The sequence below is a fragment of the Watersipora subatra genome, chromosome 2 (assembly GCF_963576615.1).
Source record: "Watersipora subatra chromosome 2, tzWatSuba1.1, whole genome shotgun sequence".
In the NCBI taxonomy this organism is placed as follows: Eukaryota; Metazoa; Bryozoa; class Gymnolaemata; order Cheilostomatida; family Watersiporidae; genus Watersipora; species Watersipora subatra.
The window spans coordinates 4,060,144-4,077,551 of record NC_088709.1 but is presented as its reverse complement, the minus strand read 5'-3'; the positions used below and the strand labels follow the sequence as shown (position 1 = coordinate 4,077,551).

The 17,408-nt window shown below is 38.8% G+C and overlaps 1 protein-coding gene across 2 annotated transcripts; it reads left to right on the top strand.

The window, feature by feature from the left end:
* The first annotated feature begins 208 nt into the window (after positions 1 to 208).
* On the top strand, positions 209 to 16,757 carry LOC137387400 (17-beta-hydroxysteroid dehydrogenase 14-like). 2 transcript variants are annotated; one of them, XM_068073815.1, is made up of 8 exons: positions 209 to 392; positions 4,924 to 4,962; positions 5,382 to 5,479; positions 5,675 to 5,741; positions 6,458 to 6,549; positions 15,017 to 15,189; positions 15,631 to 15,730; positions 16,389 to 16,757. In XM_068073815.1, exons 1-8 carry the CDS (start codon positions 290 to 292, stop codon positions 16,476 to 16,478), a joined length of 762 nt encoding a protein of 253 aa, XP_067929916.1. In that variant the 5' UTR covers positions 209 to 289; the 3' UTR covers positions 16,479 to 16,757. The 2 variants fall into 2 exon arrangements, with proteins under 2 accessions (XP_067929916.1, XP_067929914.1); XM_068073813.1 differs by having other exon boundaries at positions 212 to 392; positions 16,382 to 16,757.
* The last annotated feature ends 651 nt before the right edge of the window (positions 16,758 to 17,408 follow it).

Below are 17,408 nucleotides of genomic sequence, written 5' to 3'. Positions count from 1 at the left end.
AGTTCTACTGGTTATGATTATCAGGATGTTTACACAAAACTAAACTAGTCATCTAGGAGCCTTAGAGCCAGCTCTGTATAAGATGGGTGTCCGAGGGACCTGTTCATACTACGAATATTAGATATATGTTAGCACTAGATAAAATTGCGAACTGGAGTGTAACGACCTTTGTATCCACAGATAGCTCATTTCTCTATCCTGGACATTGACACAATTAAAAGTGGCTTTTAATTCTGGGCATCCGCCTGTGCAACTTATCTTTACCCGCTAGGTTAGTTTTTTTGTAGACATGGCTGTGGCAAGTTGTGACAAGTTCTTGCGGTACAAGGATAAAGTGCTGATTGTGACAGGCGGGTCGAAGGGTATTGGTGAAGGCTGTGTCAGAGTGTTTGGTAAGTGTATCGATTTAAAAAGTTTGCTAGTAGAATTGCAGCAGTGCAAGTCAAATGTGCCTAACAATTAGTCCACATTGTAACAGGAAACAGCTTTTGGATAAGACTAGGATGACCTCATCAGCATACAGCACCTTTTGCGTCAGAAGTAAGCATAAAAGTAACTCCTCATCATGTAGTAGGTTGAAACAGATTATATTATGAGAGCTTTTTTATTTTATTCTCTATGAGAATATGCCTCAACAGTTGTAAAAACATGGACTATTTCTGCTGCAGCCTAATAGGGCAAAAGACCTGAGTATCGGGTGATGGTATCCTAAAATTCTTTCACTTTGAAAGTGTGAGCAACAGAAGGTCTGACAGCAGGATGCCCTCATACTCAACAAAGAATGAATTCAAACATTCGAATTTGTGAAAACTTTGACTGTAGTCACTTTATACAATATGGTTAGTTACTCAGTTGTTGGGTGTAGATAGAAATCTTCCATCTGGTTCATGACATGGCTGACGATGGCCTGTCAAGTGTTATATGATGAGGTTGAGATGTGGAGCCGGCGAAAACAAGTTTGTTAGCTGAGAGTTGAGCTGTAAAGACCCTTAGTATTTTACTAACATTTACAAAGAACAGCTTACAAAATGCATGAGTATATCATGGTACTCTCTTGAGATTCTGATCATGGTTGAGTCAAGTAGCTACAATAAATTTCACAAAATTTTCCCTAGTAAACTGGGACAGCTATTAGAACAAACTTATATTAATTTGCCAAGTATTAGAATGAACATTCTTGCTTTATTTCTCCTATGGAAAGTTTAAAGCGACAAATTCTAAAGCGACGACTTACTGCGTACAGCCATACTACAGCATACTACAAATGTCAGCCATTTGTAAAGAAATTGAAGGTAGTGTTAAAGGTATTTAAGCTAAAAAGGTAAGCCTTTTGTTTACTTTCGAGCGTACAAAACGGCTTTAGGATAAAAAATTCTACACAAAAGTATTACTCTCGAAATGCTCACCCTATGCTACGTACAAAACTGAAACAGCTGCACATTGTAAATTGCATTATCTTGCCCTGTAGACAGTCAGCAGATACTAACACATATACTACACAAAGGTAAGACAAAGAGAAATCTATAGTCAAAAACTTGATGTTGCTCATGCCAAGCTCATGTACATTTGTACCTGCTGACAACTAGCTTCTGGTGCTTGTGAATATGGGCCAATGCGATGGAAATTTTTAAGAAGCAGTTAGGCTGGTGGCAATCCTCTGAAGGGAAAGTCTGAGAGTGAGTATCCTTCTACAGAACGAATATTCATGCAATTTATTTAGACTAGCTGCGTCCAACTTCAAGAAATGGATGAGTATAAATAGATGGTATAGACTATAGAATATAGATGGGCTGGGATTGATGTAACAAAGCACTGCCTACTCTGGTCATCCGTTGTAGGCAGCTATCCTGTCCATTATCGAATACTGGTCAACACTGAGCTGGCTAGATAACGCCTATTAAGTACATTGGTCTGGGGTTGGTCTGTGCTATCAGTTGAATCCATCAAAAATACAAAAACAAGCTGAGGATCTTTAAAATAGGCCATGCTAGTTATGTTTGCTAGCTACGCTTGCTAGACATGCTTGCTACATACGCGTGCTAGTTGCTTGCTAGACATGCTTGCTACATACGCTTGCTAGTGACACTTGGTAGTTACACTTTCTAGTTACACTTACTAGATGCTTGCTAGATACGTTTGCTAGGTATGCTAGCTAGTTATGCTTGCTAGTTATACTCGCCAGTTGCTTGCTAGTTACGCCTGCTATTTACGCTTGCTAGCTACACTTGCTGGTTAGGCTTGCTAGCTACACTTGCTGGTTAGGCTTGCTAGCTATACTTGCTGGTTGGGCTTGCTAGCTACACTTGCTGGTTAGGCTTGCTAGCTATACTTGCTGGTTAGGCTTGCTAGCTACACTTGCTGGTTGGGCTTGCTAGCTACACTTGCTGGTTGGGCTTGCTAGCTGTACTTGCTGGTTGGGCTTGCTAGCTATACTTGCTGGTTGGGCTTGCTAGCTACATTTGCTGGTTGGGCTTGCTAGCTATACTTGCTGGTTGGGCTTGCTAGCTACACTTGCTGGTTGGGCTTGCTAGCTACACTTGTTGGTTGGGCTTGCTAGCTATACTTGATGGTTGGGCTTGCTAGCTATACTTGCTGGTTAAGCTTGCTAGCTATATTTGCTGGCTGGGCTTGCTAGCTACACTTACTGGTTGGACTTGCTAGCTATACTTGCTGGTAGGGCTTGCTAGCTATACTTGCTGGTTGGGCTTGCTAGCTACACTTGCTGGTTGGGCTTGTCAACTAACTGACAGGTAAATTTAGTTGGAAACTGTATTTGATTATGTTCCTCTTGAGAATGTTTATAAAATGTGTCAACTTGTCTTATCATTAAATTGCCATAGCATCGTTTGTAATGTAAACATTTCAAAGGAATGACGTCTGCTTGTTCCATGCTTTTACTCTTTATCACAGATTAGTTTCACATTTCGCTGTAGTTTACGTTAGTTCTAGATACATGTAGATTGTTGAGGAGTGCAACTTTGTTCTGACTGAAATAGTGGTAGTTCTATAATATATAAATTTAGGTAAACTGACAGACCTATGATAGCATTAGCTGCTTTAATTTACTGATTCTGAACCTAAAATTACAGGATAAATAGAATAGTCTGATTGAGTGAGTTTTTGTTTGCGGATATAGTCAGGCTGGAGTGACAGAGTTGGCTTGGACATCGGAGAGTTTGTGAACGTACCAATCGCATACTGCGGACTGTGTCTAATAATCATGCTTATGACAACAAGAATAAATGTGGTTCAGCAAACACCATCAATGTCCATCTTCTGTTTATGCGCTAAGCTTTACCAGCCTTCAATTTTTGCTTAGTATAAGAATGAATTTGTCATTTTTTCTTTCAGATAATTTTAGTTTTTAAAAGATTCCTGTTTCAAAAGACAAAACTTGTACATAAAAGAACACTTGAATTGTGCATCACTAACACTTTGACAGCTTATTTTCATACACATGCATTTTATTGCCAAAATTCTTTATTGCTAGTTACAAGTGCATCTGTACAATAAAAACTTAGAAAATCTTGACTATAATATGTACTGTGTTCGTCCGCCTGCCTGAAGCCACGTTAATAGCGTTAGAAAAAATATTATCTCATACTGGATTTGAACTTGGGTATTTGATTTACAGGCCCGCTCCTTAACCACTACACCATTTAGCCACATTGACTTATTGTGGAATAACTATGCACATACTCATTACTCATAACGATCTCTCATGATGCATGATAGTCAAGCTCACAAGCACTAACAACAAGAGGTCCACGAATGACACCGTTTTTTGAAGCACCAGCTTATATGAATCAAGCCATTTAAAAGAGAACTAATTCTCTAAAGCCATATCAAATTTTTTAAAACTACAGCCTTAGAAACTATCAGTTTACTAAAGACCTGTCATGGTCCATCTAACGCTAAATTCTAATATACCGTATATAACATCAATATTTTTATTTTTCACAATCGTGAGCTAATTGTACTATCAAGTGTTTTAATGGTTGTATCAATGCAGAAGGAGAAATATTCCAGCATTCAAGTTAGCTTGTTTCATGCATATACAGTACACGTAGATGCGGTCGGCATATATGAAAGTTCAGTTTTATGTTGTTATCTTATGTTGTTATGCTGTTATTGTTGTTCAATAGGTTGCCATTATTTCTATAGCTATATGACAGCTCACCTGCAAATACATGTCATAAACATGGTGAATTAATGACCAGACATTGAGGTACAGACATTTGATTTCTGTTTACGAAGCATTTGCTTTACATGCTTCATAATATACTCAGAAAGATAAACTGTAATATTAAGGATATGAAAATTGATACACAAAGCTAAAAAACAATTGACAGAGTTTTTCTTTATTAAATTTCAGCTTAATCATTATAATTGTGTAGTGGAGGCTCTTAAATCTAGTAAATCACTCGGTTTACAATGAAATAGACAGGGCATTACAGGTATATTCTCAAAGACACCAAGCTGCTAAACTGTGCCTAAATTTCCTAGTTCAATAGAGCTACCTTCGTTACATCTTTTAGCTCAATAGATCTACCTTTATTACACCTTTTGGGAGAGGAGTAATTAGTCAGCTAAAGGTTTCAAAGTGAATAAACTATCCATGTGGCTACCCAGTCCTGATAATAAAGTTATATTAGATGTCATCTATGTACATGTAGAGTTATATCTATGGAGCTAAATTAATATTTAGCAGGGCAGGCGTACAAGTACAAAACTGTATGTTCTTGATCTCAGGCTGTGCAGCTGTATAACTTTGAAAACATGCTCCAAAACTATATCTTTAAATAGGCCTACATGCTCTAAATCTGTATATCTTAAAATACAACATGCTATAAAACAGTATATATTTGAATACTGCCCTAAAACTATATCATTGATCACATGCACACAGTTATCTTGTTTCAGTGAGAAATGGAGCCTATGTCGCTTTCTGTGCAAGAGGGGGTAAGCCAACAAAGTTTACCTGCTCTATTCTAAAAAATCACACTGGTTATTGCTAAACATTGATTACCTGTCTTCAACAAAATCATGTTTGTCAGAGTTAATGTCGTTGGAGCAAACTGTTGTATAGTTTATAAACATGAGCCGCCGCAACTAAAACACTGCTAAGAGTAGTTGATGAATACTTGGCTTGTTGCATAGGTAGTACCATAGGTAGTAATGACCCTTGAAGTCTGTTGCAAGCTATGAAGCAATTACACCAAAACCTTTGACTAATTAAAAATATTTAATAAAGTTTTAACAATTTTTAAACAAGGTTTAAATCAAGCCTAATCAGATTGGAGAAACATGTGAACATCTGGTCTCTGTCAGCACCAAACTAGGAATCATTTTACTAACCTTATATCAACCTATTTTTACAGCTGCCGATGGAGAAAGGCTAGAGAAAGAGATGAATGAGGAAGCTCCTGGAAAAGCATTCTTTAAGTCTGTTGATTTGACTGATGAAGCTGCAATACAGGTATGAGCAAGATATTATATATGCGCATGTGGCTTTATATGTACTAGCAGTATGGTCTATGTTATAATACTGAGATTACGGTATGTATGTTTTACTAGTAATGCGCTAGTGATGATCTGTACGATCAGTAGGATCTGATGCTCCCAATAGCCAGTCTAGCACCCATATTCCAGTTTTATAATTCTACACTTTCAGGGATTTGTTGAAGATGTTATATCAAGGTATGGTCGAATTGACTGTCTCATCAACAATGCAGGTCAACGTAAGTCTATACAACGCGTGTGTCTGCAATGGTATCCATGTTTAAATGTGCTAACACACAACAGCTTACCTACCACTAACTGTTTTGCTATTGGCTAAGAAAGAAAGTTATTATGCATTTCCCTTGTTACACGAACCGACCAGGCGTGGCTCGAGTACCAGCCCTTTTTTATGTCATTCACTAAATTAGTGAAATCTCACATCGTACACCCACATGAATGGTAGGAGTTGTCTGTACTACAATTCCTTATGTAAATGCTGTAGGTTGAGGGTCAGTTTTCTTTAGGATGTCTTCTGTAAGTAGGTAACATTGCTAGTTCCACTATCAGTTACACACTGGCAACCATAAACTCTCTCAAGTTTTGTGCTGATTTTAAGTGCTGATTAAGTATTACAAATAAGTTATAGTTATGACTTATTTCTTATTCAACCTATAACTTATTCAAATAAGTTATATAATTTGTCAGTTATTTATGTGGGTTCAGATCTAATTAAATAAAAATTTTATTTCATTTTTGTTTTGCCTCTGAGCTACATGCATATTTTTATAAACCATTGTCGAGTTAACTAAGATTTTGAAATTATTTGTGCCTAGCCGGACAGTAAAAATTATGTGGAGTACAGATTTGGTATTTCAAAGAGAGAATACTGACTTTATAGTTAGATGAATAAATCTTCGATAAGTTATTTAATTATTTATTGGCTGTTGTTATATAGATCCAAATCCCCATCTCATAGATGACATAACAGCTGAAAAGTTTAGGCAGGTGCTTGATGTGAACCTGCTGAGTTATTTCTTAATGTCTAAGGTGAGTCGATGTCTATTTAGATTGTGAACCTGCCAAACTGAAATATGTTAGATACTGATCAGTAACAACGCAAATTGACCTGCACAATGAGCAAATAATTGTTTCAAATACTTTCATTTTAAGTAAAAAGGTCTCCTTATTTCACCAATATTTAAATTCTTTCCATGACCAAAATTTATATTTAAATAATGCTTACATTCTACCATAACTGTCATGTACAACTTGTATCGTATTTTCTAGGTAAATCAGACACGCTGATTTCGATTTTGTATTCAAAATAAAGATTGGTCCACTAACTTTCAGAGTAATGAAAGCTTTTTTAAAGCGTTTCAATATCCGTTTCGAAAACATTACAATCGGCACAACAAGCTTTGTTTATAAATATTTGACATAGCCTAGCTTTTTAGGAACGGAGTTTGGTATGTTTAGTCCAATTTAGAATGATAGAGATAGGTGTCTTAAAACCCACTATTATCTAAATTCAACCTGTAAAAGAATCTCAGTCTTTTATGAAAGGTAGATAAACTATTTAAAATTGCTCGTAGCTTGTTGCATGATGTTTAATAGGCTGAATGCCGAGAAAAATAAGCTCAAAATAGCGCGATTTCATCACGAGCTAGCGTCGTTATCACGCTTTTTGAGCTTATTTTCAAGTACGCAATGTTAAATAGCTTACCTACCTTTCAAAAACGACTGAAATTATTTTGAAGGCTGAATTTAGATATAAATGGGTTTTAAGACACCCATCTCTATCATTCTAAATCGAACTAAATATCCCTAACCTCTGCTCCTAAAAAGCTAGGTTACGTCACATATTTATGGGCGGAGCTTGTTGTGCCGATCGTGTTGTTTTCCCGACCGATATTAAAACGCTGTAAAAAACCTTCATTACTCTTAAAATTAGTGGACCAATCTTTATTTTGAGTACAAAATCGAAATCAGCGTGTCTGATTTACCTAGTCAAAACGATAAAAGTTGTAGGCTACATGACAGTTATGTATTACCAATTATCATTACCAATCATTACCAATTACCAATCTTTTTTGTGTGTCAGGTCAGGTGCTAGCCTGCTACTGGTAACCATGTAACCCAGTACTACCTGTGCCATGGGTCGGGTCGCCGGCGACTAAACCGGCAACCCCTCCCTTTCTTTGAAAGGAGGGTTTGGAGGGAACCAAAAACAACATCCACCCAACATTCGGGCATGTACTATCCCGACAGCAAAAACACCAGTTGGAAAGGGCGAAAGAATTTCTTGCAGATCAACGGCCGCGTACTGCAACTTGTCATACTCCCAATTGTCTAGGTCTTCTTGCCATTGGATCAGAGTATGACTAGCCAAGTTAGTGGATTTCTGCAGTGCATCAGAAGAACCACTTAAATCCACGCACAGCTTTCTGCTTGCACCAAACCAACCAAGCCCTGCGGCGATTGGAAGGTGGCAACGGGGACAGGGTAGTGAAACCTGTGAGTCCTCAGCTCCCAACCAGCACGCAGGCGGTGGAAGTTTATCAGTCGCTCGTCTCTTGAATGGAACAGGAGAGATGTTCGGTAGTTGCTTTCACGACTGAGCAGCCCTTTTTACGGATCGCCCTGCTCACCTCAATCCGAGGAAGGGACTAGAAAAGGTGTCCTATACATGGTCTGTTTCATTTTCACCTGGCTGGATTACTGCGTCCAGATGGTTCACCTTATTTGCGGTAGAAAACAACAGATTACACTAGCAACATGGAATGTACGCACGCTCATGGACAATCAGCGCACTGATCGACCTGACCGTCGCACAGCTTTTGTGGTACGTGAGCTCAGAAGACATGATATTGATATTGCTGCAATACAGGAGACAAGACTTGCTGATGAGGGCCAGATGACAGAAGTGGGAGGTGGTTATACATTCTATTGGAAAGGGAGCGATGCTAAAGATCATAGGCTGTATGGAGTAGGTTTCGCTGTTAAAAATGAGCTTGTTAAGCACATGGACCATCTTCCTGTCGGCATTTCAGATCGACTGATGACCTTACAACTAAACATCAGTAAGAACAAGAAAGCAACACTGATCAGTGCCTATGCTCCGACCATGATGGCCGAGCAAGAGGATAAAGAGCTATTCTATTCAGCTCTTGATGACACCGTATCGCATATTCCTAGAGCCGACAAGGTTGTGCTTCTTGGAGACTTTAATGCAAGAGTTGGTATGGACAGCACGACATGGAAGGACGTCATCGGCAAAGAGGGAATTGGCAGTATGAATGACAATGGTCTCATGCTTCTCACCAAATGTGCAGAACTTAACCTTGTGATTACAAACACCCTGTTCAGACAGAAGAATAGAAGGAAAACAACCTGGAGGCACCCTCGCTCCGGTCACTGGCACTTGATAGACTATATAATCACCAAACAGCGGGACTTGGCAGATGTAAGAGTCAACTCAACAGATAGCTGCAGGACGGATCACAGATTGGTGAAAACTCTGCTGAGTTTCACTCTACAGCCCAAACAGAGAAGAGCTAAACGGACAGCAAGGCCAAAGTACAACGTGAATCTATTCAATAAACCGGATGTGAAAAAAGACTTTCAAACAAAAATCAATGAGAGACTATCAGCTGAAATCTATGACCAAAATGTCAACTCGACTTGGACAAATCTAAAGAGCTGTATCACTGAGACATGCGAGGAGGTATTAGGCAAAGCGAAAAGGCACCACCAAGACTGGTTTGATGAGAATGACCTAGAAATAGAACAACTTATAAATAAAAAACGATCTAAATTTGCAGCCTGGCAAAACGATCTTAGAAACAAGGAGAAACAGAAGGCATACCACAGCATACGAACAGATGTGCAGCGACGAGTTCGAAGGATGCAGAATGAATGGTGGACACAAAAGGCAGAGGAGCTTCAGAGCTTGGCAGATCAGAATAAGACAAGGGATTTCTTTGCAGAGACACGAAAACTGTACGGTCCTCTGTCACATGGCTCTGTACCTGTTCGAGACAAGAATGGTGTGCTCCATAAAGACAAAGATGCCATCAGAGATTGCTGGAAAGAACACTTTTCAAATCTTTTGAACCAAACATCCACTGTAGCTGATCCAGTCCTGCAGAAAGTCCCACAGCTGCCAACCCATCAGCAGCTAGGAGAAGAGCCAACACTAGTCGAGACGAAATCCGCCATTCGAGCAATGAAGAGTGGGAAGGCTGCTGGCGCTGATGGAATACCTGCAGAGGTTTTCAAGCATGGTGGAACTAAACTTACTAAGAAACTGCACTGCCTTTTTACACTTGTGTGGACAACTGAGAAAATACCTGATGAATTACGTGATGCACTGATTGTTACCATCTTCAAAAAAGGAGATAGGACGATGTGTGGGAACTACAGGGGGATATCCCTCTTGTCAATAACGGGGAAGATTCTAGCTAGAATTCTGTCCTATAGACTCTCCAGTGTTGCGGAAAAAATTCTTCCAGAGACGCAGTGTGGTTTTAGGCCTGGCAGGGGTACAGTAGATATGATATTTGCTGCTAGACAGATCCAGGAAAAATGCCGAGAACAGAACAAGGACCTTTACATGGCCTTCATAGACCTTACCAAGGCTTTCGACACTGTTGACAGACAATCTCTCTACAAAGTACTTGAGAAAATCGGCTGCCCTCCCAAATTTGTGGCTATTGTGTAGCTTCTGCATGATGAGATGAACGCATCAGTTTTGGTGGATGGCCAACAAACGGATCCTTTTGGAGTAAAAACTGGGGTGAAACAAGGCTGCGGGATTGCGCCAACGCTGTTTTCTATCTACTTATATGCTGTACTACACCTTGTGAAACAAGAACTCTCTGAAGGTATCACATTGAACTATCAAATAGGCGATCTGTTCAGCCTGCAGAGACTTCGGGCTAAAACTCTAACTTCGAAACAAAGTGTTCTTGAGCTCCAATATGCTGATGACAATGCTCTCATGGCTCATACAGAAGAACATCTTCAAGAAGTCATGACAGCTTTTGAAAATGCTTACAGGGCTCTTGGACTCAAGCTGAATGCAAAGAAAACTCAAGTATTGTACCAGCCGAAACCTGGAAAAAACATAGTCACTCCATGCATTGTTGCCGGAGGCGAACCACTTTGCCCTGTAGATGACTTTGTATACCTAGGTAGTAATCTCTCCTTCAAGGCCGACCTAGGGAAGGAGATAGAGAGAAGACTGCGGGGAGCTAGCATAGCATACAGCAAACTGAGACAAAGAGTGTTTGAAAATCCAGTCTTGCAAGTCGACACCAAGCTAAAAGTGTACAAGGCAGTAATTGTCCCCACACTACTGTATGCCTCAGAAACGTGGGCTACTTACAGCACTGACGTCAAGGTTCTGGAGAACTATCACATGAGGAAAATGAGAGAACTACTAATGATCAAATGGTCTGACAAACGCACTAACAATAGTGTGTATCAACAAGCTAAGATGTCCAGCCTCGAAAGTATGATCGTTAAGAACAGACTTCGTTGGGCTGGACACTTGGTTAAAATGCCAAACTACAGACTACCAAAACAGATTCTGTATGCCGAACTAGAAAATGGGAAGAGGTCACAGGGTGGACAGAGAAAGCGCTATAAAGACTGTCTCAAAGATAGCTTGAAGCGTTGTCACATCAGATGTGAAACCTGGGAATGGAATGCCACGAGAAGAACTGGATGGAGAACTCTAACTCATAAAGGGGTGAAGATACTTGAAAATGAAAAAATGCGTCACAAAGAAGAGCTCAAAGCAGCACGAAAAGTGCGGCTTAGCTCATCTGATTCTTTGATGAATGATGACTACCAATGTCCACATTGCAATCGTCAATGCAGAGCAATGATCGGACTACGGAGCCATCTTAAAACACACCAAACACATCAACAAAGCAAGCAGACATCTTACTCTAAAGAGAGGGATTGCATAGAGAGAGAGACCAATTATCGCTTCATCTTTTCAGAAGAACTACTTTGTAATTTAACAAAAACTGTCTGATTGGCTAACTTTTCTCTTTTATTAGTTCCATTGTTCAGCTGCGTGCTGTTCTCACCAGTTTGACTAATAGCAACTGTTAAGTTTCCGCCAACAGATGACATTTTTAGCTATCTGATAGCTAGGTTACTGATATCTCATTCGCCAAATGCTATACTACCTCCAAGGCCGGTGGATTGCTCACATTTTATTCATAAAACAGATCGCTAATCACAATTAATGAATTAAAGGTTGACTTGCAACAAAATTCACATTACAGTTATTTGGTATCAAAAGATTCACCGTGTCTTATTCTGTTGTGTTGTAGGTGCAAAATATATGGAAATGTGATTACAAGCTCTTAAAAGCTCAAAAGTGAACAGTTAATCGCCGCCATCACAAAACCGCCGTAGATTGAAATCAGTTTATTTCTCTGACGTAGTCATGACATTTGGTTATTGTTTTGTCGCGTGATGTTCTCATGGAAATTGAAAGGCCAATAAAAGACTCAATATAAAGCTTCTCGTAGCACTAGTTTATGACAAACACTTCGGGTTTTACTGAAGAGCCCTTACCAAATATAGACGCTCGGTATTTTACAGTTTTGTTTCGGTTTGGTCTATTCGTCTAATTGTGATCTGATTATGTGACCCATACTTCCTGCCTAACAGCGCAAATAATTTCTGCAGCATTTTTCCACTATCACAGGTGACCAACAGACTTGTCATGCTTATCAGAGGATGATATGCACTTCTTCGAGCTAAGGCTGAAAAATTAAACAAATTTTTATGGTAGGTTTTGAGCACAGGTGTCCTTTAGCGGGGATATTGCCGAAGCCGAGACCGGGCCGTAGTCTACACACACAAAAAACAACAAAGGTCCACGTAATTATGAGCAAAAACAAAAAAATCCACCCAAATATCTCACCAATCCGATGAGCAGCACACACAAAAACTAAACCAACCGACTGAGCCACCCATCATGTCAAAATATTCCAAGTTTCAAGTCATGTCTTGCACAACTCACCTTATGGTTTGTCAAAACTTGTCCCAAAGTCCCTATTAATTTGAGACTGTCCAATATCTGTTTTAGAAATGGTTGCCGCTAGCCTAGCCTAACGTCCTGATTCAACATCTTAGTAACTATCGGGGCATTGCTGCGTGCTCCCGAACTTTTTGAGTCTCTATTAAGCATGCAAGAACCAATCGAAATCGGGTTAACACTATTGTAAACAAAACTTAAGAGGGACTCAAAAGGATCGGGAGCACTCAGCAATGCCCCGATAGTTACTAAGATGTTGAATCAGAACGTTAGGCTAGGTTCGCGGCGACCATTTCTAAAACAGATATTGGACAGTCTCAAATTAATAGGGACTTTGGGACAAGTTTTGACAAACCATAAGGTGAGTTGTGCAAGACATGACTTGAAACTTGGAATATTTTGACATGATGGGTGGCTCAGTCGATTGGTTGAGTTTTTGTGTGTGCTGCTCATCGGATTGGTGAGATATTTGGGTGAATACTTTTGTTTTTGCTCATAACTACGTGAACCTTTGTTGTTTTTTGTGTGTGTAGACTACGGCCTGGTCTCGGCTTCGGCAATATCCCCGCTAAAGGACACCTGTGGTTTTGAGATATCAGTGCTCAAAATGACAGCATTACAATGATGGTGAAATAGACGCGTAAAGACAATAGACATGGTTTTATTGAATGCGTGAAGTACATTTGTGAAAATATTTCGACGAATGAGGTCGCACGAAGGTGTAAATAGAAGCCATCATGTTCAACTACGTCCCATTTGAGCCGTTTTAGAAAGGGATTCCCATCTACGGTGTTTTCGTAATGGCTGCGAATAACTGTTTGTTTTTTTAGCTTTTAAAAGCTTGTAATCACATTTCCACATATTTTGCACCTACAGCACAGCAGAGTAAGATGTGGTGAATCTTTTGATACCAAATAACTGTAATGTGAATTTTGTTGCACGTCAACCTCAAGCGCAATCAAAGAGAAACCACGTGTAATCAGAATAGCCTCAAAATTTTATCCTCGTAATACACAGTAGCGCGGATTCCGTCATAAATGCGCCAAATATTTTTTACATACATTAGCCTAACACAGTTACTAATTATTTCTATAGTGTTGCATTCAAAGTTTTAACGAAATAACCGTAAAGACGGAGTTGGAAAACGGACTTCAATAAGAACAGAAACTTGAACGAATTAATTGTCATTGATGTAATCGGGTCATTATTAGTACGGTTTTGTGGACACTTTTCTACTGATCACTTGCTATTATGGGTTCGTTAAGATCAAGAATGTCAAACAGTGGCAGTCAAATAGAAGTGACGTTCAAATAGAAGTAATGGTCAATTAAAGGTTGGAGCTGTATTTTTAACCCTTCTCCCATAGTGTATCTCAAATAGAGATGGCGTGCAAATAGAGGTGGCGTTCAAATAGAGGTGGCGTTCAAATAGAAGTGGCATTTAAATAGAAGTGGCATTCATATACAGGTATAAAGTATGTGGCCTAGTTAGGAAGTGCAGTCATTAATCTTCAGCTAGGTCCAATGATCCAATTCAGTTAGAGCCAATCTGGGTTTGCTCATGTGAAGAGTATCACCAGTGACCACTGATTGATTACTGTATCAGCTACACGTTCAAACTGCAGGCGAAGAAAACAGCTTTAGCTTGCCCTAGCAATTGATCACAGCTAGCCAATAATGGTTCTCTGGACAAGCTCATCAATGACTGTGAAATACATCCTAAACTAGCCTTACCGAGTGACTTACAGTTCATGAGTGACAGTGTAATGACTGAAATACATCCTAAACTGGCCTTACCGACTGTCTTACAGCTTATCCACTCTGCATATAGCAATGACCTTTAGATGAACTTTCAACAAGCATATTACTTTCCACAAGTTTTTAGACATTTTTAGGACTATTTCCAATTATAGCCTTTGTACTAGACAATCTTTTTGCTCTAATCTCTGACTAGGGCGCTAACATTTTTACCTCAAAGTCTCTTAGGATCCTGTTATATTTATATAGATAAGACATGAGTTATAAAACCTGATATCTGTAAAGTACATGTTATTAAAATTGTAAAAATAACCGTTTCATTTACAGCAAGTAAATATATGGCAGTTAATCTTTTTACATTTTTCTCTTACAGCTTCTGCATACTCTGAAAACAAGAGTAGATAACTACAAATTAAAAAGTACAGCAAATTTTGATGCAAGTGAATATAGCGCTATAGATTTCAATTAAAAATGTATTTCGTTAGCTATAATTATGATTATGCTTGTGCTGAGTCGATTAATTTTTATTCCTTACATTATTATTTATTTTATTTTCATACTCGGACTTAGTAACATAGTGTATCTTAGTGTATACCCATCTAATTATCCTCAGTGTTGAACCTTCACTTTCAAGGACCATTATCGCCTAACCAACTGTTAATCAACTGAACTCACTTTGTTATTTTTAAACTTGTAGTATTGTCTGCCACACTTGAGGAAGGTCAAGGGAAATATAATCAATGATTCCAGTCTTGTTGGCAAGATCGGACAGCAGGCTGCCATCCCTTACGTGGCTAGCAAGGGGGCCATAGACGCAATGACTAGGGCTATGGCTATAGATGAGGCAGTTCATGGAGTTCGAGTCAATGTGTGAGTAGCTTAGGCTCAGGAAACGGGCCTTATATCCTAGCAAATGGAATTTTAAAACTCAACCTTTCGTGAATACTGTATCTCTTAAGATAAAGAATGAGATAGCATGTAAAACCTATATGTAGTTTTCGGCATTTATATAAAAGATCAAAAATATGGTCTCCCTCAGCTGCCATATTTAAGGGTATAGCTTTACATGAACCGTACAACTTACTGATGAGTTGCTCAGAATAACTGTACACAGTTAGATGTTCTTATAGCTTTAGTTATTTAGACTCAGTGCTAACTTATGCTACCTTTTGTAGTCACAGAACCTTAGCAGTATAATAAAACAAAAAGCTATCTATGAAGGTACCTATGTTTATTAAATAGTATAGAGCTAGTATAGTGTTATAGGCTAATTGCTTGCAGTAAGCAGACAACTCTAATCTGGCATTTTAGGTTTTCACCTGGTAATGTCTGGACTCCCATGTGGGATGGTCTTGCAACAGATGAAGGTGAAGGCCGAGAGGATATGATAGCTGGTGGTACCAATGCTCAAGTAAGGAAAGATATAGTCCTAGTAAAAGTCGGGATTAGTTGCGTATATATTGTCTCTACAACGGACAAACATACCTGCTACAAAAAGCGTTGGTGGTGCTGGACGGCATTTTAGAGAGCGTCATCATTACTTTAATCAAAATTTCCACTCAACACGTTTTTTGCCCCAGACAAAACTCGAATAGTAAAGAAGCCTTGCTTTTCATTGTTACACAGCCATCATCAATGGGATGCGCAAAAGAACATGCAAACAATTCCAAAAAGGGAGGGATAAAATTTTAATGAAAACATCTTCTGCTTGAATATACATGAGTAACTAGCAATAGTACATGTACAAGGTCAAGTTCCTCTTAATGTTACATCACTTGCCCCCTTTTTATTGGCTAACAAAGCACTAAAAAGTTTTCTGGTTTGTCTTGGTAAACTCTTCATTGATTTAACTGCCTTTGTACAATCATGATCACCTCTCCTACTAATAGCAGTTGTCTTCTCTTGTTGTAAAAAACAGGGTGCTCATTCGTTTCACCTTCTTTATATGATATGATGTAAAACTTTGCAAATAGTGAGGGCATGTATAGTGATGAATCAAATTTGCAAATCTTCTAAAAGAATAAGATTGATCTCCCAATAAGTATGACATATCTTGTCTTAGTTATTAGGCAGAATGGGAACCATCGAGGAAGCTGGATTACTATGTCTATGGCTGGCTGCAGATGCAACCTTCTGTACTGGCATTGACATCAATCTGAGTGGAGGAGCCGAGCTTGACTATGGTAATAAAAACAGATTAACAACAAAAGCTAGCGCCTACCACTAGAGAATGAAATATTACTGTTGCCTTTACAATTTGCCAATACCTCATTATTTTACTATAGCTTTCTTATCTGCTCAAATAAATCTTAGCTTATTATTTTATTTTTGTGCCAGTGTATGCTTTAAATAACATATACTGTGAATAAATAACCATCCAATCGATAATTTTTATGTTTATTGCGAGTTTATTTATGTTTATAAAAGTGCTGCCTTCATTCTCCAGGCTGCTTGAAGCAAAGTATGTGTTTACAACTCATACACAATTAACATCCACACATAGAACATAGTGAATCATATATACACAAATGTTCACACACATATAAGCACACATTTACATACACATATGTACACATGTACACACACACATATGTAAACACGCACGCAGACTTACCTTACCCACAATAAATGGAGTAAATCATACACATGATACCGTATGAGGTTAGTTTTGATGTGCGTGGTTGATGACCTCTTGACATAGCTATACACAACACTATTTACTGATCTGTCGGTACCAAAGGTTAGGAAGACCTTCCAAATGATTTTCAAATGCTCTCCTTTATACACATGCAAGAATTCTCATAGGATTTCATCATCTGTAAAGATATCATATCATAAAAAATGATCCTATTTTAGTAAACATTATCTCTACATCTACATCTCTCTGCCTCTGAAGCTTCCATATTTTCCCCTCCCCCTTTCAAACATGGATGTCTACTAAAAACTGAGCTCGCCGCTCACAACTTGTCTTTAGAGCTTACAGGTAGAACGCAAAACTATGGAGCCTACATGGAGCTTACAGTGCCTCGCATTCCATGTTCTCAAACCGAGTTGTTGAATCCGGGTTGCCGTTCAAAGAACTCAGGATG